The 21,496-nt window shown below is 46.4% G+C and overlaps 1 protein-coding gene across 1 annotated transcript in view; it reads left to right on the top strand.

Annotated features, from left to right (window-relative positions):
• Positions 1-21,496, top strand: part of BRINP1 (BMP/retinoic acid inducible neural specific 1) — a 94,264-nt gene that overhangs the window by 15,277 nt on the left and 57,491 nt on the right. Inside the window, exon 2 of the mRNA XM_005423811.2 lies at positions 13,040-13,307. Coding sequence (XP_005423868.1) covers positions 13,090-13,307 — 218 coding nt within the window. The 5' untranslated portion in view covers positions 13,040-13,089. The remainder of the gene's footprint in view (positions 1-13,039; positions 13,308-21,496) is intronic.

Here is a 21,496-nt window from a genome sequence, read left to right as displayed (position 1 = left end):
AAATACTCTTCTTTCTTTGGAAACTCCTTCCCAACACCTTTGATTTCACAGGGATAAGCCAGCTGTATTTCTGTTCTGCATTTAATTTAACACTCATACAAAATTATATATCTAGCCAACTATTTATTATTTAATTTGATGTCTGTAGTTGAGGAAAGACTATTTATCCTTTCCCACAGCAGTGTCTCTTTCTCTGGCAGATCTGACTAGCTGCTAGGTGCCCTGGGGAATGTCAAGGCAGAATTAATTAATCATGACCAGCCATGGAGGTGTTTTTCAGATTTGGATTTGGCCAACTGATTGCACAGGATCTTTCTGGGAGTCAGGCTGTTGAAGACACAAATGTGATGCTCGCTCTGGATTGCTTTCAAAGTCACTTTGGGAAGCTGCAGGGGCATGCAGGATCCATCCAGGGTGAGGAGATCCAGCAGGAGAATGTGTGCAGGCTGGTGGAGGGGACTGCTCGCTCCCTTTGGCAGGACACCATGCCAGGGAAACTTTAAAGTACCACTCAGCATGCCCTGTCCTTCCCCCAGCCCACAGAGGTGTGAATCTCTCAGCATTCCCGTGGAAACCTTGCAGGCATTCATTCTGAATGTCTCCCTTGGAGCGGGAGGAGCTGTGATGACACCTGGCACTTGCCAAACTGGAAGTCACCCCTGGGCCTGCCCACGAGTGATGGCAACGCCGGCCAACTGCACAGGCTGTGCTGAAACTGCACTTTTTGTTTTACAAATTGCTCTTCCAGGCCTTCTTGCCTCCCTTTGTAGAGCCTGGTTGAGCATGTGCTGCTCTTCCTGGTCAGTGATCTCCTCCTGGCACTGAGGAAAGGTCAAGTGTCCATGCCAGTTCTGTTGGATCTGTCAGCAGCCCTCGGACCCCCAGGCGATGCAGGGCTCGCTGTGATTTGCAGTGTCTGGCACGGATGGGCAATATCTCCCTGCAGGAGCATTCCTCCTTTCCAAAGACATTCCACAGTGTAACTTGGACTAATGAAGCTTTTCCCTCAAGGACTCCTCCATGCTCAGTTGTACTTTTGCTGTCAGAGGGATGGGGCTCCAATACTACAGATGTGCTGGTGGCAAGGGGTAAGGTCAGCTTTCAAGTAAGCTACCCACAGTTTTCAAAATTGATCATTCTCAAACCTCCTTTCCTGCCTTCGACTTGTTCCATTGTTGCCTAACACAGAGACAAATTGAGGCACTTTACTCCTTCCCCACCCCAGAGATGAGGCTATGAGCACAGGAACATCAGCTGGGATGGGATGGAGCCATTTGTGGGGCGAGGAGGTGGAAACAGCAGCTTTTAATGGAAGTCTCAGACTCCAGCAGTGCTCACTATTAGCCAAGAGCTGTAATCCATAGTGACAGGCCAGCTGGAGCACAAGGACACTTCCAGGCAGATCTGCATTCAGAGGTGCGCTCCCAGCAGCTGCGTGGGGGAATTCAGATTTCCAACCACGGAGCCTGGCGCACCAGGCATGTCCCACTCAGAGGAAAAGCAGACTGAAAAGCCCCTCTTCCGCTGTAAATAAATCTCCAAAAGTTGGGGATGCTTCTTTTTATTCCCACCGGAATAAAAGGAATGGATGGAGTGGCCTTGTTGCAGGCTCAGCTCCTCGCTCTCCCTTTTTCCTCTTGCTTTGCTCTTCTTTTCAACCCACTTTCCCCACCACCTGCACAGACATTCACAGAGTGATTCCCCTCTGCTACGTGCAGGGGAGCAGAAATGTGGTTTCAAATAAGAAAAAAAAAAAAAAAATAAAATCAGGTAGACTTCCAAGAAGAAGGTGGAATGCATCTTTTAGAAGTACGTAAGTGGTTTGGAAGACAGAGGTCCCAGGAGGTCAATGGTATTCAGACTTTTAAATCCCTGATGCTCAGTAAAACATTGCATACAAATTCCACTCTGGGAAAATCTGCATTTTCTTCTTCTTCTTCTTCTATTGTTTTTTTTCCTTTAACAAGTAGAGGAGTTGGTTTTCTGGTGTACAGAAGGGAGAGGAGCTGTACTTTGCTGTCATTGAGCTGACAGAGCTGCTTGGAAAATGGACAATTTCCTTGGGAAATTTTTGCCTTTTGACATGTGGTAGCTTTTTATAAACTTCAGTGTGAAGGAGAACCATGATCCCACAAAGCTCTTATGACCTAAAATTCAAAAGCAATAATGATTTGAGATCATTGATATCTTCTGTTCCTTAGTGCTGAAGCATTAAGATGCTGTGGGAAGTATTTGGCATTGTATGATAATACATAAAATAAACAGCTTTTTGCAATGTATAATGTATTCTAAACATATATCAATACAATACACAATATGTGAAAATGTCAAAACAAATTAATTGAAACAATACAAAAATAATGTGTTTATTTCCTCAAAATTAAACATTTCAATATGACTGAAATGAAGAGAGAAAATCAAACTGATTTGTTTTGACACTTTAAACGTGAAAAAACTTTGTCAAAATTGACGTTCCCATGCAACATTTCGATTTTGAGGGAACTGCGTTTTCCTGCGAAAAACTGTTCTGTCAAAATTTTTTGACCAGCTCTACTTAGAGTCTATCCAAACAGACAAGCATCAGAGCCAAGACTCTCAAACGCTCCAGGTGGTCAGGAGATGGATTAAGCACAGAGCAGAACAGTCTCAGAGAAGGAAATAAATAAAGCTCACAGCTAGAGGTGGCCTCAAGTGTGGGTAACAAAGGGCTGCGATGTTTGAGATGCTCAGACCTGGATGGTGTTGAACTTTAACCCCAGAAAGGATTGAATTCCTCCAGTTTTAAAATTTTTTAGCATATCTGCGTTGCAGAACTGGTGCACTGATGGGAGAGGGTGTTTGTGATGCCAGTGCAGATCCTCAAGATCCTCTGGGATTTTCTAGCTCTTGGCTTTGGTTGGAGCCCGGCTGGTACCTGTGCTTGACAGATTAATACTGGTAAGGATGAGATGGCTTTATTTTCCACACATCCTTCTGTCCCAGTGGAAATCCCAGGCTCAGGGCTTGGGGAATAGGTGGAAATGCAGTGCTGCAGCTAGATTGGCTCTGGGATTCAGGGCTGCTGAGAACAGCTTTGGGTAGGAGTTCTCCCACCTTCATGATACACAGCTTTTAAATCTTCTCATTATATAAATGCAGTTCCAGGTTAATGTGAGTTTCTAATTTAATACGCTGTTCCAAATTAAGAGTTAATATGGTATTTGATTATCTTTTTGCAATGAGATCCAACCCAAGGCTCATTGACTTCAATAGACTTTGCAGGAGAACCTGCAATGGGAGAGCCTGAGCTCCAGATTTCTGACTTCTGCTGCAGAAGCTGCCCATGAAATGCTGTTATTTGGGGCTAACACTCATTCTAGCTCACATTTCTAGCCTGAATTGAAGCGCAGTGCATCTAACTTCTCCTCTGTGGGGTGGCAGGGCTGCAGAAGGGGCTGACCCTGGGTGTTTCCAGCCTCAGAGCAGTGCCCTGCATACCTCGACCAGTGATTTGTGGAACTCACCTCTAAGTCATCCCCTAGGGAGTTGCAGGGACACGGAGCCCACATCAGGGACCAGCTGTGCTCACCCTGGCCCTACCTGCAGCTCTGTTCCCTCACAGCAGCCTGAGCCATGCCAGGCTTGGGAGGTGCCACCCTGCTTCCAGAGTGCCCTGGCAGGGGTGAGACAGATGCTGCAGGAACTAGGGGGACTAAATGCACACAGAATTTTATGGCAAATGCCTCATCCACTCAGGAATGGGGATAAGGAAGGTGGAGCTGCCCAAGGCTGGAATTTGCAAGGGACAGCTCAGAGTCCCTTTTCTCTCCCCACTTCAGCTGCTCCTGCCTCTCTTGGCTCCATCCAGCTGAGTGGTGGTGAAATGTGGTGCCCAGAGGAAGCTCCAGTGGTGCCTTTCATCCCGGCAGGCAGGCTGGCATTATCCAAGCAGCAGGAGAAGGCATGGCCTGTGGATTTTAACCCCTTCTGCTCCTCCACTCTTAGAACACAATAACCCAGCCAAAGGCTAAGCTCCTTTTAGAGGGACAAGACAAATGGGAAGATAAACCAATTGCAAGGATTAAGTAACCCCAGTTTCTTTTACTGAAAGAAGCAGTGGTAGTTTGCATTTCCCAAGCCCTGTGGAGTGGGATCACTCCATGTGATGAAGTCTCTTCCCAGGAATGAACTTCAGAACAGAAATATTGCACAGACTATCAGGTGTGGGATATGAGTTGACTTTCTTGGATCAAATATTACATTATTGCTCTCCAGAGGAGTTTTGGCACCACTTTTTTTTTCCTTCAGCCTCTCAGCTTACAGGTCCCAATTTTTGAAATGGAACATGTTAGAATGACTGGCACCAGGATGGAGAGTTCTGAAAGCAAAAACCAGGATTTCTGGACTCTGGCACAGGCCTCATTAAACTGAGCATTCAGATTACTCTTTCCTGAATTTCCAGTTAAAATTGCAGGGAATAGTATGATTTTTGTTCAGTTTATTGTGTCTGGTTTGCAGGTGTTTCTTTTTCCAAATATTGAGAAAAGTATTAAATGAATTTGGGTATTTCCTCTTGTGCATAAATTACAAAATCTATTTCAGCTCAGTCAAAACACACAGCTTAAGAAAACACTTGATTTTGATTTTGAATGTATGTTACTCAACATGTAATGAAAAACAAAACACAATCTTGAACCAATCCCTTCCAAACGGAACACTCAACACATTCTGTTCCAAAGAAAAGCTGACTTTATCAAAACGTCTTTTATTCCCCCCCTTAAATCAACAAATTTCTACAAAGTGTTTTGCCTCTGATGAATTGGCATTTTCCTGACATGAAATGAGCAATCCAAAATAATTCTAAGCAGCTCCGTGGCAAGTCCCAGCTAATTCTGGAATAGTAGCATGAAGGTGCGTAGGAAGGGTACTGCAAGGAGACGCAAGAGATTTGGGTTGAATTCCTCAAGCAGTTATAAAATGATCTGGGACAAGCCATTAATCTACCCCATGTCTCAATTCCCATCCGGCTGAATGGAAAAAAGCAGCATTTCCCCATCTCCTAAAGCTTCTGCAAGGATAAAAATCTATTAATGCTTGTAAGACTACTGGACTTTGATATGAGGTGTAAAAATACTGAGGAAGACAGAAGATAGAGCTGCATTTTTTGTGTAACTTGAAAAGAAATTATGGGGAAGTGGACTAACTAGGACAATACTTTAATAATAGTAGGAATAATTTCAAGTTCAGGGCAGTGCTTAATAGAAATCACTGCTCAACACCCGCCATATTTTTTTTTTTAATAAGCAGCTCAGAAAAGTGCAATTTATCATTATTATTATTATCATCTATATTCATTCTATCTCTGCCACTTCACAAATGAGAGGAGTTCCTCACAAACATCTACAAAAGCGAGCTCATTATCCAGTCTCCCTATTTTTAACTCTCATTTGTGACAATAGCTATCAAACTCTTGCCAACAGTCGGGCTGCTGGTGTGCTGACACCGCTGCTCCGCAGCCCGCTGAGCGGGATTAGCTCACTGTTCCCTTGCCTTCCCCCATCTGTCCCCGGCCATCTGCTGTCCTTGCTCTCCTAAATGGATTCTGAGATTTTTGGGGCATGCACCGCCTTGCTGGTTGCTGTCTGTGCAGCACCCACTGTTCCAGACTTGGATTCAGCTGGATTGGCTTCAGAGTTGCGGAGTTTTGAGTGGGAAGGGACCTATCAGGATCACCCAGTCCAGCTCCTGCCCAGACTCCCCAACAACCCCACCCTGGGCATCTCTGGCAGCGATGTCCAAAGGCTCCTGGAGCTCTGGCAGCCTCAGGACCATGCCCATTCTCTGGGGAACCTTTCCTTGAGCTCCAGCCTGACCCACCCTGGCCCAGCTCCAGCCGTTCCCTCCAATCTCATCACTGGTCACAGAGAGATCAATGCCTTCCACCTCCCCTTGAGAGGAACCTGAATGCCACAATTTCTCCTGAGTCCCCTCTTCTCCAGTCTGGACAAACCTCAGCAGCTCCTCCTATGGCTTCTCCTCTAGACCCTTCACCATCTTCACAACCCTGTGACACTTCACCATAAACCTGACCCATGTACGTGTGTGCATGAGCAGAAGTTAATTTTAATTATTTTCCCAACCTGTGGAGCCCTGTGAGAAGGATCTCCTTTCCACGCAGAGCCCTGTGTTTAAAAAAAGACTGGATCTGGCACTTGGTGCCATGATCTAGTTGAGGTGTTAGAAGATGGGTTGGGCTCGATGATCTTAAAGGTCTCTTCCAACCTAGAAATTCTGTGATTCTGTGATTCTGACCCAAGTGCCTGTGGAGCCTGGAATTCAGAGCAGTGACTTAGGCACCTTGGCCAGCAGATTTATGATCAGGATTTTTGGGGTTTGACTCCCTCTGTCCAGCACCACCTGATTTTGTGACCTGGTGGAGTCACCTGCTACTCTTGCTTGGTTTGAAGCCACCTCTCATCCTCCTCATCGTCACACCAGGAGTCTATAATTAGCTGAAGTGTGGGGACAAACAAACTGAGAGCAGGTACAGAGCTGTTACCATTACAATTCTTGCCTCCTTACAGGCAAGGAGTAATTGGAGTTTCTGCACAAAACCTGCTCCCTTTAGGCTGCTGGCTGAACTGCATTAATAAAAGAGGGTTTGTGGGGTGGCTTTGGTTCGCAGAATATTCTGACAAGTTGTGAGGAAAGTGTTGATAAACTGAAAAGAAGAAAAATCTTTTCTCCTACAAGTCATTTGAGGTAAAAAGTTATATTTTTATCACTGTTCCATCTGAAGGGCGTGGAAAGACAAATCAAAAGGAGAAAAAGCTCCAGCAGTTTCAAACTGAGATTTGGAAACCCCCTTGGACCTCTCACAACCCAAACACTGACATCTCCCAATCATTTGTTTTTCAGCATGAGCAATTTGGCAAAAGTGAAGTGAATTTGTGGACTCTGTTGGTATTTTTGGAGAGGTATTTCTCGTCTTCTCTCCTTGCCTTTCCTCACCCAAAAATATTTCGGCTGATGAATATCCTGCAGGTCTAACCACTCATGCATATTTAAAACTGGAGTGGTGAAAGAATAATGCAAATTTAGACACTGATCGGAGCAGAATTACTGAGATTTGGGGATGGATTAGCCAATCACTGCCTGAAATAGTGAAATCCCACTTCCCTGAAAAAACACTTTTACAACCATTTGGGATTTTACGGCGTTGTATGCCACAGGCACCCAGAGAGTCAGAGCCACTCCTGAGTTGCTGCTCCAGCCCTGACTCAGTCAGGTATCGATGTCTGCAGTCTGAGCTATAAAGACATCTAGGTCAGAAGTGCCCAAATTCTGTTTTTCCAGAGCTCAGGTTTATCCACAGCAGTTCATATGACTTAAACTCTGACAGATTGGCTTCCCTTTCCATCCCCATTGCCTGAATTCCTCTGGCCCTGACAGAGGAAAGGTGTCCCCAGCTTGCTTGGGTTGCTGGGCAGGTTTTCAAAAGGACAAGCAGGGCTGCTCCTGATGTTGTCTTTCCAATATTTTCATGGGCCATCTCTCATTTAGGGGCAGAACAGAAATGTTACTGCTCCACAAGTTAAATCCTAAAGGTGTGGGGCAGCGATTAGCTGTCCAGGGATCTGAATGCACAAACTCAAAGCAGGCATGGCTGAATACAAGCTAGAGTAGCACATCCTGTACTTAAAATTAAGTGTACACTTAATCTGTTCTCTGAAATGAGGTCAGACATTCGTCACTTTCCAGGGTTGAGCTCTAAACTAACATAAGCTGTTTCATCTCTCCCCTGACACTTCAGTCTCTTACTAATTTATCAGCATCCTAAAGCCGTGTGTGAAGTTGTTGAAGAGCAGAACTGTTTCAGATACAAATAGCAATTGTTAGCCTCTTCCCTCTGGTAAATGGCAGCAGGCAGAAACCTCTCTCAACCTGCCAAGAACCAAATGTGGGACACAAGGAAGAATTATTGGTGCATGAAGCTTAAAGAGATAGGGGACTTATTCCTGCACTGCAAATAATGTGTTCAGTAATTTCTCTTTCCTGAGTCTGCATTTCTGATGGAAATAGTTCACAAAAATGAGCATGGGAAAACAGAAGAGATCAATTTGGATCTAATAGAAGAGATAAATGAAAGGTACAGGGGTTAGGGGAAAGGTAGAAAATCCCAGGAGGCAGAGGAGTGTTCGCAGCAAGCGATGGAGAGTCAGAGCACCTGCATCCTGTCTGCCTGTTTATAGCAGGGATCTGGGGCTGCACAGTCTCCCTTGGATGAAACAGACCTTGCAGTATAATTTTGTGCAAAATCTATCACTCTGAGCTCTCCCACTGTATAAAAATTACCTTTTAAGTGGCTAAGTAGACATCCAGCTCTATTCTTTTCTTCTTATTTCAAGAAACAATGGGAGTAACAGCACTTGCCTGCCTTACTAGAGTGCTGAGAGCTTTAATTAATGTCTCTAATTCAATTTGAACTCCTTGGATAAAAGGCACTGCCTTGTGACAGCGAAGGTATTGCTGAAAATAGAATATAATTAACACACAGATATCAATCACAAAGAAATTAAGTGTACATTCAAATACAACTTGCACTTTACAGAAAATACTTGCCTATATTTCCTCCAAGAATCCTGTAGACTCATAAGATAAGGAACATTTAATGTCCCAGGCTGAATTGGTATTAAGAAAAGGGCATCCTAAGCCACCTAACAACCTCCAAGGGGCTTTAGGAGGGATCTCCATGTGCACTGGGGGATGAGCTTCCATGCTGGATGGAGCTGGAAAATGACTGTACCATGACTCAGAGTCAGCACATCCAACATTTCCTTCTCCCACTGCTTGTTTGCTGTGAACTGGAGCCATGTCCTGGCTCACCCACGGATCATGTTTATTAACAGATGTGATGATTGCATGATGGTGTTTGTTAACATGAGCCAGAAGGACCCAGCTCCCTCCCTGCTCTGCTGTGCTTCTCTTTCTTGCGGGGATGGGCTGCAGAGCTGGGTGTTGTTAACTGCTGCCCTTTGCTGAAATGGTTGGCATTCACTGTAGGACAGAAACACCTTGGGAACCACGTGGGCAGCAGGTTTATGCTTTGGGAGGTGCTACAGCCCAGTTCTGGCTTCTCCAACAAGTTATTGGTCTAAAGAGTCACACAAACCCCATTGTGACTCCATACTCATAATTGGAAAGTGAGGCCAAGACCCCACATGTAAGGGCACTGCCCAAGGTCATTGGGGGAGTTTGGGGCAGAGTTGAGCAAAACACTGGATTCTTGGCTCAAAACCCAGTGTCTGGCTCCTCCAAGCCCACTTCTTTGTCCACAGGTTGCTTCTGTGCCAGATTTAGTTGTTAGTTAGCCTGGGGTCTCCCACCTTGCTTCTTCCCTGGTTCCTTTTGCCAACCACAGAACATATTTCACATCGGTGGAGCCCCATAAAGACACCTGAAAAATTAATTTCAGATTCAAGCTTTTTAGGAGGTATATTGAGTGCACCTCACAATATTGTCTTAGACACAAGATAGTCCCACTTTAGTAAGCTTTATAGCTTCCATGGGGACCAGCCCTGTGGAGTGGATTAATCTTTAATGTGAAACAACATCTCTACAGCAGCTACAGGGGGGAAAAAGATACTGCTAAAAAATTAAAGTTGATGGTGTGATAGTAGTCTGGAGCCAGTTGTGCTCCACCATCCTCCATTGCCTCGGGCACCACTCCCTGCCCTCAGAACTGATCCAGGCAGCTTCCAGGCTGGAGATGTGATCATTTCTCCAGTGGTCTCAAGGCATGTTCTGCCCATATCTCACCTCCTGGATAAGAACATCACAGCCCCAATCACCCTGACTCCAGCTGTGCCCCAAAGGAAAGGAAGAGAGGATGAAGAGTGGTGTGTGGGGAATTAGGGACCATCTCCTCTCTTTCACAAGCTGATATTTCCCCAGTGTATGATATTCACATGCAGGAGGACACACTGGGATTTCTCTGAGGCCCGTTTTTGTTTGGCTTTTCTCATATTTCAGTTCTCACTTGCACTGTGCTGGAAACTGGAGGGAGGCTATCCCCCACTTGGGTACATAAGAGCTCCCTTCCTCTCTCTGCAACAGAAATCCAATAGACAGTGAAATATTTAAGGGAAAACTGATCCAAGCTGGCAGATGAGGGGAATAGCTTTGGGTGAGTTTAATGAGCAGACAACCAAGGAAGCTGGGACAACATGTACAGAGCAGCTGATTGTTGTCTGCGCACCCAGCTCATGGCAAACACGCTGAGTTTGAGCTGATGGGACAAGAACAGCCAGGCAGGGAAGGAGCCTGGGTGGAGAAGCAGTGAAAATGCACTTCTGAACTGGAATTTGGAGGTGCTGAGGGTGGGGATGTAGCTGGGAGCATTCCCCAGAAATCACCTTGGGCTCAGGAGCGAGTGGAAGCAGGGATGTTCTGTGTTCTGTAGCCCTCAGGATGGGGCTAGAAACTCCCCTGGTTTGTAAGGTAAGGTAGAACCATTCTGTGTGTGATGTGAGGGACTAAGCACTGAGAACTGTCCTGTTCAGGGGTGAAATAGGAGTCAGTGGTGAAGGCTGATGTTAAAAACATGTCTTCAGAAAAGGAACAACAGGAACTGCAGGTACCACCAGGTTTAATAACAGTAATATTCCATCTGCAATTAGAAAGAAGTTTATATGGGACCAACAGAAAAATCAAATATTGGCTGACTTTCCATACTTAATTTTTCCCCCCATTTCTTCCTGTAATGCAACAGCTGAGTGTCATCTTTGTGACTTACACATCTCAGTTCTGTGGAGTGCTGCTGAGCCTGCTGCAGCTCCTCGAGCACATGCTGTGCCCACGTGCAGGCTCCCACTCCCTGGCACACAGAGAGGGCTCCTGAGCTGCCCAGCACACCCAGGGCTCCAACCCCCCTGCACAGCAGCTCACACACTCATTGCCACGGGATGCAGCCCTGCCATGCTCCAGGGGAAGCTCCTGGAGCAGAGGGATGGCCAGGCTGGCCACCAGCACCTCTGCTCTGTGCTCTGCTGCTCCCAGCAGCCAAGGCTCACACACAGTGCTGGGAGTGCAGCTGGCATCTCTAGCACACCTCTCCTACACTCTCAAAGCAAAATCTTTTCTTTATGGGAGTTACAAACTTTTAGAGGACTCAGGCTCAAACCCAGAAAGTTTTCTGGAGATGTACAAAGAAGCCTGACATGAAGTCTCACTGTGGCAAAGCTCTGAGTAGCCACATTTCTCCTGCTTTAAAAAGTATCTGCAGTCTCTCTGCACTGTGTTTTACAGAAACAGGTGGGTATCACCTGTCCTGAGCACAGCTTGTGCTCTCAGATCACTGCCAGCCCACAGTGCTGGCACTCCCTCCACAAAACCCAGAAGGCAGGAGCAGGAACCAGCTGTGAGCATGGAAAGGACTTTTCCAAGCAGCTCCCAGGGGCGAGGAGCACAGCCTAACAGGCTGAGCTGCTGCTGTGGAAGCAGGAGGGGACCATCCTGGGTGGGAGGTGACAGCTAAGCAGGGCCCTCACCTGCCACCTGGGGCACGGTGCCAGCAGTGCCAGGGTGTGACTGTGTTCACAGGGGTCCCAGGATGAGGGAAGAGACGAGGATCTGACTCCATGTTTCAGAAGGCTTGATTTATTATTGTATGATATATATTACATTAAAACTATACTAAAAGAATAGAAGAAAGGATTTATTCAGAAGGCTAGCTAAGAATAGAATAGAAAAGAATGATAATAAAGGTTTGTGTCTTGGACAGAGAGTCCGAGCCAGCTGACTGTGATTGGCCATTAATTAGAAACAACCACATGAGACCAATCACAGATGCACCTGTTGCATTCCACAGCAGCAGATAACCATTGTTTACATTTTGTTCCTGAGGCCTCTCAGCTTCTCAGGAGGAAAAATCCTAAGGAAAGGATTTTCCATAAAAGATGTCTGCGACACCAGGGTGCCAGCAGTGCCAGGCTGCCAGCAGCCTCACTGGGAGGAGGATGAGCCAAGGGCTGAGATGCTGGCAATGGGAGTCAGGAGAGCAGGGCTCTCTTCCAGCTGTACCCATGGCTTGCTGTGTAACCTTTAGCAGGGCACCTTGCCCCCCGATTGCCTTCCCACTCATCATCTGTCTTGTCACATGCCTGGGAGAGGAGCTGGCTCACACAGGGCTGTCCCCAGCCTTGCTTTGCTGCTCTCCCACCACGGCAGTGAGAGTGTGCCCTGCTCCAGGTGCTGGGAAGGATCTCCCCGGCTCAATGTGCATGTTCAGCCTGTCACCCTGCAGAGCCTTGATCTTAGGGAGAGCCTCGAGGTCCCTCCTTAACTGAAATAGCTACAGACCCCATCCCCTGCGCCACACACACCTCCCCAGCTCCCCAGCAGGAAAGCAGGGTGAGGACATTTTTATCTGTCAGAGTTTGGCAGGATTTCATAGTTGTGTGTGTGTCTGTGTGTGTCTGTGTGTCCGTGTGTGCCGTCGCCAGACCCGGGTAATTATTTTGTTTTATTTCTTTTTTTGGCAGCACTTGAAAGTAAGAGCTGGGTCTTTATAGATTGCTCAGGTTGCACAGAGTATGGATTACAGACCATCAGAGAGACATGAAAGCAGGAGACACGTTTCTCTGGCACAGCATTAAAGGGACAATAAAGGAGTAATTGTAGCCTAGGGTCCAGCCACCTCCAGTGCCTGGCCTTCACTCGCCTTTGCAGCACTGTGGAGAACTTCACGAGGGAAATGATGGAGGGGCTGGGGTGAGGATGTCTCAGGTCAGGACCTGGTTGTTTCAAAGGTGGTATACGCTCAGGAGGTTAAAGGCACCACTTAAATATGTGAATAAAACACTGCCAAATACTCCAAGGTGTAACACAGGCAAACCAAAGTCTTTTAATACTTGATTTTTCACATCTGTTTTCACCCTGAGAGAAGGTTGTCAAAGGATCAGAGCATTTTTAATCTCTCTCTTTCTCTCCCTCCTCCCTCTCCTCCCCTTCATTTCTCTTTCTCTCTCTCCTTCCTCCTATCCCCTCTCTCTTCCAACAGGACTCCACAGAATGGAGCAAGAATGAGAGGAAAAAGGCAGACAGAAAAGCATGAACTGGAGGCTTGTTGAGTTCCTCTACCTCCTGTTTATATGGGACCATATACTCATACAGCCCTCCCACCAGGACCCAGCTGCTACCAACCAACATGTCTCCAAGGAGTTTGATTGGCTTATTTCAGACAGGGGGCCTTTCCACCACTCACGGAGCTACTTATCCTTTGTGGAAAGACATCGTCAAGGATTTACAACCAGATATAAAATATACAGGTATGTCGGCTTCTGTGGGATTCGCATTCTCTGAACCTGAGAGAAGCAGAGGAAAGAATGATCAAAACAATTCTTACGTCATTGGCTGCTCCTGTGTTGTGCCAAAGCAGAATGCAATGTGGAGATTGTTTACTCACTCAGTGATGGGGTTTTGTTTCCTTGGCCTGTCAGGGCCAAATGTGTGCGCAGGTTGTGGGTCAGCAGACAGTCACGAGATTCTGTTTGGTTGAGTTGAGTTGGGTGCTTGTGCAGATTCAGTTTAGATGTAGTGTAATATAGTATAGAATAATGTAGTATAATAAAGTAATTACAGAATTGCAGAATCACAGAATAATGAGGTTGGAAGAGACCTCTAAGATCATCGAGTCCAACCTGTGCCCTAACACCTCAACTAGACTATAGCACCAAGTGCCATGTCCAGTCTTTTTTTAAACATATCCAGGGATGGTGATTCTACCACCTCCCTGGGAAGAACATTCCAGTGCTTTATTTATTTTTTCCTAATATCCAACCTATCCCTTCCCTGCCGTACCTGAGACTGTGTCCTCTGGTTCTGTCAGTGCTGCCTGGTGGATGAGACCGACCCCACCTGTCTACAGCCTCCCTTCAGGAAGGTGTAGAGAGCAATAAGGTCACCTCTAAGCCTCCTCTTCTCCAGGCTCAACAGCCCCAGCTCCTTCAAACATTCCTCATATGGCCTGTGTTCCAATTTATGAGCCTTCTGATATCCATGGAGTCCTCCTCGTCATTTCTCCCTGCCTCGGGGGTCACCTTGTGTTTCTCATATTCTTCCAGAGCCTTGGATGAGTTTTTGGGTGCTGGGAGTTCTGCCAGCTCCCATGGGCTGCAGGCTGGGAGCTGCACCATTGTCCCCATTCCGCCTGGCAATGCTGCTTTGGTTCCCCCTGGCCCCCAGCTGGCAATGCAAATTGCTTCAAAGGCTGGGGTGGAGTGCTCTGATAGTGAGATGAAGGCGCTGCAGTGTCATGGCAATGTGCACAGCACAGAGTGAGATGAAAAGGAGCTGAGGGGGTGGGTGTTCTTCATTCGTGGTGACAGACAGTTCACAGGCAGGTTCCCAAGCAGCTTTTTCAAATCAATGGAGCTCTGGACAGCCCAAGCCTCTGTACCAAACTCGTACATGTGAGCTGCCAGTAGCTGCAGGTTCACATAAAGATGTCACCACGCACGTCAGTGTGACAGTTCTCACACTGCTGTGTAGGAGCCTTGGCTGTGTGCTGCCTACCACGGATCTTCAAGGATTTATCTCCATGTATAAGTTGGACTTGGCCCAAGAACTGTGATCTTGATTTAAAAAACTGCAGAGAGTTAAAAAAAACCTACAGAGAATAGGCAGAATTTGGATTTTATTTTGCCTTCTAGGTTTTTAAGCCTTAGTTGTTGCTTGTTTCAAACTCTTCTTGCCAGCTGTGCTATCTAGAACCACCCTTTTTCCTCCTCATTTTAATCTGAAAAGCTGGGGTGCTCACATGAGTGCCCTATTGAAGCAGCAAGCACTTTGGAGTGAAGGGGAATAAGCCAGCAAGTGTCAGGAGATTTGTGCTGAAACCCAAAGAGAACTGAAAAACTCTCCCAGCCACGTGTGCATTTACATAATTATATGGTCCTGTTGTGCTTCAGAAAGACACTTGCAAACATAGCCATGCAAAGTGGTGGGCAGGGAAACGCTGGTGAGCATCCCATGGCACTGTGCACATGGACATGGACATGGGGAGGGGGGAATTACAGGGAATTACAGGGAATCACCTGTGTGCAGGGAGTGTTGTCCCATGGGCACAGAGCCAGAGGCAGAGTAACAGAGATTCATGAGGCATCAGCTCTGTGTGGGGAAGAAAAGTGATTTGTTCTTGTCCTGCAGCCTCCAGGGAGTGCAGAACCCCCTCTCCCTGCAGCAGCAAGGGCAGGTTAAAAATATTGTCCTGGCTTGTCCTCTCCAAATCAGCTCATGGGGAAGACAGCCCCAAAACCTAAAAGCTGTGCTGCCTTGCTTCCACTGCTGAGGTCTCAGTGCCTGTGCACAGAGCAGCAGAGAAAATGCCTTTTCCCAAAAGCCTTTTTCCCTGGCTGTGCTCTGCCCAGCTCCCCTCCTGCCCTGCCTGCCAACACACACAGTGACCCAGCCTGCAGATCCCTGCCCTGCTCCTCGCCTCTGGCACTGGCTGTGCCCTTTGCTAAAGAGCTGTGCAGCCCAGGATGCCAGCACAGAGTCTGCAGGGGCTGGAGGCAGAGAGCCACACGATGGATGTGTTCAGACATAGCTACAAACTGTCACTGTGGGTCAGGCCACAGATCCATCAAGCCTGGGATCCTGTCTCTGAGCATCACGGAGAGACGGGTCTGGAAGGACCTTGAGAGGTCATTTAATCTGAGCCTTTTCCCCAAGGCAGGCTCAGACATACCTGTGTCACGTCTGACAGAGGTTTGTGGGGAACCTGGAAGGTCTCCTGTGATGGAGGATTCACACCCTGAGCAGGCAGCCTGTGCCATGGCTGTGCCTCCTCCACTTGTATAAAGGAGCCAAAATCTTGTTTGCATGTGAAGCCTGTGATTTGTCATTTTATCTGTCAAGGGGAAAGGAACAAATTCCCTTTTGGTTTGTAGGAGATTAATATGAATTTGAAGTCTTAGTTCAGTTCAGGATGAACTTTATGTATGGGAAGTGGAAAGGGATCTGTTTTCTCTGTTTCTGCTAAGTGCTGTTAAACCATTTATGAAAGACACGTGGAGCAGGTGGAGAACACAACACCCTCCTCCCAGCATGGGAGAAAACAGGCATCAGCATTCTGTGGGCATGGCAGGTATCTGAGAGGGGTCTTGCAGATAATGACCATGCTGGAGAAGTCACCATTCCCAAAAAAACCCTGGAAATAAGACAAAAATCCAGTGGAAGTAGTTTGGGAGAGAGTTTAGAGAGGACTGCAAGGGTACCCAGGGCATCTCATGGCCAAACACCACACACTGAGCTGGAGGAGGGAGCTGAGTGCTTGGGGATGCCGCTCATGTGTGGTGCTTGGAGCTGCTGGGAGCTGAGCACCTTGGAAATCCAAGTGTGGGACAAACCTGCTCAGCTGAGGAAGAGGGGAAAACCTCAGGTGCTCCAGCAGAGCAGATGCAATGATCAGGTGGGAGTCTGGCTGGATGCTGCAGGGCTGTTTGCTTTTAATATCTTGCCCTGTTTGGTAGAACTGGTCACTTAAAAACTGAGCCCATGCATTTTTAAAGGGATATCAGGCTCAGTCTGGCTGTGGAGAATTAGTGGAGCCACAGCCAATTCTCACAGTTAAGAGCTAGACTGTGCACACACTCTCCCAGAACATTCAGTTTTACTGAAACCCACAGGGGTAAAATCTCATTTTGTGGCCTCCTTAAATTGACTCCGAGAATCTGTAAAGCTGTTGGGATTTTGTCAACTGTTTAATTCCAACATAGAAGCCTCTTTCCTACCAAAAGACGGCTCTCAATTGCTCTTTGCACTAGACTAGCCCAAGGGAGGCACATATCCTGCATTAAGGATATCAATCCTTTCCTTAGAAAAGCAGCTGATATGGAGCATGGGAATTTTCTGTGCAATCTTCTCCTTCAATGCCCCTTTCCTCCCATACTTTTTTAGGTTGGCTGGTTTTTAGTTTGTTGCTCTGTCAGGCAGTTTCATGTGATTTTGCTGAGTGAGGTCTGGCCTGAGCCCTGCTCTTCTCCCAAGGCTGATGGCAGCAGATCTCAAACCAGCCACAGTGACCAAGGGTTTGGCGAGGATGTGAAATCAGGCCAGAGGGCTTCACCCAGCCCTAACTGAAGCACTGTTGGCTGTTTAGTGGTGATTTCCCTGGTGTTCTGCTGTGTGGGAACATGGACACATCACATTAGGGCCATGTCATTTACACTGGAAAACCACCAAGGCAAAGCTACTGGTGGTGCTGAGAGCAGCATAAGGCAAAATGCAGAATTTTTTCCTTTTCGCAGGTGATGCTAAAAAGGAAGCAACATAAAATCATGGAGGAGTCTTCCTTCTATCATTACTGAAGTCCAGGGCTTGTCAGCAGCCAGCACAGAGCCTGTTGCAGTGAGCAAGGCTATTTTATATTCTGCATAAGCAGAACTGCTGTAGAACCTCAGAGCTGATGATATCTTTCATAGGAAGCCTGGATGCAGGTCTAGCATCCTAGAATGAACAGACAGTTCAGTGTTACAGCCCCCAAAGTCTTGTTACCTCCTTCCACGCATTCCATTTCAGTGGATTTTAGGTCTCTTTCTTGTAAAACTCGCATCACTGATCTTCCTGGTACCCTCAGTCAAGGCTTACACCTTGCATGTGGCATTAGGAGGAAGGCAGGCAAAGGGGGAGATGTTTTATATTAAATCATGAGCACTAGGAGTGGATACAATTGCATTAGGGAAGCACATTAGTCAGCATTGATTCATACTAATAAGGGTGGTTTAGGGGGGCCTCTGGCAGGAAAATGCTGCTTTGATCATTATCTGTGCACACTGGTGCTAATGCAGATAGGATGGCAGATGCTGAGAGTGGTTTGTGGGATGTCTGAATATTCATTATCACCATCCTTGTTGTTATTCCTAGTCATGAGAGCCTGGGGTACAAGGTACTGCAGGAAGGCTGGAGAACAGATGAAGCTCAGCTTGGCTTTGGGACTGGGGTCCTGCTCAGACCAGAAAACATCCCTGTTACCACTGAACAGTTAACAGCTTCAGCCCACTGCTTTGAAGTATGTTGTCATGTTGTCCTTTTTTTTTCTGCTTCTCTCAGAAGTTATTTAGCTATAAGGCAAAGCAAAAAAGTGGGCTGAGCACTGGAATGCTCCATGCAAATTGCCAGGCAGAGGCGCTGACAGGAATTTCCCTGATGATGCTGCTCAGCTGAAGCAAGTTCTAGAAAAAACAAAAAAACCACCAAAACAACAAAAAGCAAACAAACCAAACCAAACCCAAAACAACAACAAAAACAAACAAAACAACAACAACAAAAATCTTTCCTTAAAAGAAAAATAGAAGGCTTTGTTCAGTGTCAGAGGGGGAAGGCAAAGAGGGACAAGGTGAGATGGGCTCATCCAGCTGAAACAAACAAAACAACAACAAAAAAATCTTTCCTTAAAAGAAAAATAAAAGGCTTTGTTCAGTGTCAGAGGGGGGAGGCAAAGAGGGACCAGGTGAGATGGGCTCATCCAGCTAAGCAGACGCTGCCGCTGCCAGTTCTGTGGAAAACAGGGACAGGACACAGAGCTTTGGAAAGGGGAGCCCACAGGTAGAGTGGCAGAGAGGTGACACAGGCAGGACCTGGATTTTTGCCCCAGGCTCATGCTGAGGCTGTGGGTGAGCTCATTTCTGCGTGCCCCAATTCCCTCCCCACCCACTGAGAAGGGGAGATGAGGAGATGACAGCACTTTCCTGCTCTGCATTGCTGGGCAGACTTAATTAAAAGCTGCAAGATGTTTGGACATAAGGGACCACAGCAATATAAAATGGATGATCACGCGGGGCTGCGAGTGGAACGTGCATGTGAGAGAAGAAATGCGTGTTTTCTATGCGTGGGTGTTTAATTCCATTTTCTGAAATGACAGTGGGGACAGGGAAGTCTGGCTCTCAGTGTAAGGGAGCAGGGAAACCCTGGGGTATAAAAAGGAGATCTGCTCACCTTGTAACTTCTCCTGCAGTGGGACCAGTTAGAGGCTGCCTAATTCCATGAAAGCTGCAAATAGAGAATCCTTCTGAGACCTCGGTCAGGTCTGCTTAAAATACACCAGCAGATTCAAAACTTAGTGGGGGAGGTGGCACCAGAGCAGCCAGTCCTGCCCATCCCTCCCTCTGTAGAGTGACAGGACAGAGCCAATTGCTCACCTACACTTGGTACAGCAAGGTCCCAGATAGTTAAAAAGGAAAAGGAGCTTGTGAGACAAGAAAGATTGGGAGTAATTGGCTGCACAAGCTGGACAGAAATTGGTTGGGATGCTGCCTGGGGAAAAAAAAACTGATTTTTTTTTTCTCCCAAAATGTTTTCTCAGGAGAACAGTGCAGGTCTAGGACAAGTCAGTGGGGAGGTGAGAGGTGTCTCCATCCTTGGTGGCTTTCAAGGCTTGTCTGGACAAAGCCTCAGCTGATGTGCTCAAGAGCTGGTCCTGCTTCAAGTGGGAGACTGGATTAGGGACCCCCACGGTCCCATCGAACCAACATTTGTGTTATTTCCCTCTTTCTCCAATTCAGAGTGGACACTAAACTATATGCTCATAAAGGGATTTGCACTGGTGAATGCATTCAGCCACACTAGAGATTTTTATTTAGTCCTAGAAAACCCACAAATCTGAGCAGCTACGTGCTCCCTAAATGTGTCACTCCCTCAGTGAAGAGGAAGAGAAGGATCCTGAAGCCAGCATCTCTGCTGTGCACATAGCACAGGCTACAACAGACTTAGAAATGCATATGCTGTTCTGCTGCTTGAATTTTCCCTTAGAGGAAAAAAAAAATAATAAAGGAGGAAAAAAGATTGGTCTCACAAAACTGTCTCACAAAACTTTCAAAGTTTTATGGCACCACAAATTAAAAACAATGAGCCAGATTCTCTGTGACATAAATGTGTGAAACTGTTGACTTCAAGGTAAATTCACCGATTTATTGGCTGGAGAATGTGTTCCAGCACACCCAGCACTGCCCAGGGCACACACAGCCCCAGGGTTTGTATGACTGCCTGCCCTGGCTGAGAGGACAACGAGCTTTTATAATTTCTGAGCAAAAGCAAAATGTGACTCTTACATCAGGCACTGGGCTTGGCCAAGCTGGTCAGCGATTGTGAGGGTTTTATGGCTGGTTTTATATCAGAGTCACAGATCACAGAATTGTTTTGGCTAGAAAAGTCTTCCAATTTCGAGTCCAACCCGTGCCTGATGCCCACCTTGTCCCCAGCCCAGAGCTCTGAGTGCCACCTCCAGCCCTTCCCTGGACACCTCCAGGGATGGGCACTCCAAACCTCCCTGGGCAGACCTTTTCCATAAAAAAAAATTCTTCCTGATGGCCTCTCCTGGCACAGCTTGAGGTCATTTCCTCTTGTCACTTGTCACTCCTGTCAGGGAGATGTAGAGAGCAAGAAGGTCCCCCCTGAGCCTCCTTTTCTCCAGGCTAAAGTTGACTCCAACCTACAGAAGTTTGGCCTTTCGTGACTGGAGCTTCCAGGCTGATTTCATGCAAACCTGTGATTTCCAGAGCTGAGGAACTCACCTGGCAGAAAAACAGTCCGACAGGTGAAAAAAATAATAAGATAAAATAAAATAAAATAAAATAAAATAAAATAAAATAAAATAAAATAAATAAAAAGTTAGTTTTTAACTAGATCACTTTCTGGTCTCATTCGTTCTGTGGTCAGGGCATAGCAGAGGGACAGGGTTGTGCAGATGGAGGCAGGAGGGTGACAAAGGGGACAGGTGAGGCTGCTCTTTCCTGCAGCAATGTGCATGAAAGTTCTTTTAAAGTGGTTGTGAGGTTGTTTTGGTTGTGCTAAGTTCTGGCACAGACAGAATCTCTAAGAGCTGCTTCCATCATCTTTTCTGGCCCTTCTTCTCTCCATTCCTCATTGGCTGTTTTTGCTGTCCCTTTATTGCATTGAATTTAATCTACTGGTCAGTAGAGCAGCACAAAGAATTGATTTTGTGGTTCACTGGTTGTATAGAACAAAAATAATATTAAAAATGGGTTGATATGAAATGGATGTTTGTTCAACTTTTCAGTAAAATGAAAAAATTGAAACATTTCATTTCAGGCTCAGTGAAAGTTTTAAGCCTTGCCATTTATTTTCACTTTATTAATCCAGTGATTTTTTTTTTATTTTTTTGCAATTTTTAAGGCACTAAAGTTCATCTCAAGACGTGAAGTCAAGTAGTGCCACTTCAAAAATGTCGAAAGAGGAACATTTTGATTTTGAGTGTATTGTGTTTAGCTGTTTGTTCTTCAGTTTGAATTTGCAAGGAGTTTTTATAACCTTGAGTTAGGGAAGGACTGAAAAAAAAAAAAGACTGACTGTCCTTTTCACTCTGTGACTATGAAATCTTGAAATTCCCTGGGGTCCAGCTTTGATTTTCTCTGGGTCCAGCATCTTAGGATAAAGAAAAAAACCCAATAATAATTTCCTCAGCACGGTTGGGCAGGAGTGAGAGCCAGGATGAGCAGCA

Source organism: Geospiza fortis, unplaced genomic scaffold (assembly GCF_000277835.1).
Source record: "Geospiza fortis unplaced genomic scaffold, GeoFor_1.0 scaffold85, whole genome shotgun sequence".
Taxonomy (NCBI): domain Eukaryota; kingdom Metazoa; phylum Chordata; class Aves; order Passeriformes; family Thraupidae; genus Geospiza; species Geospiza fortis.
Note: the sequence above shows the minus strand (reverse complement) of the source record. Positions and strands in the feature narration are given on the sequence as shown.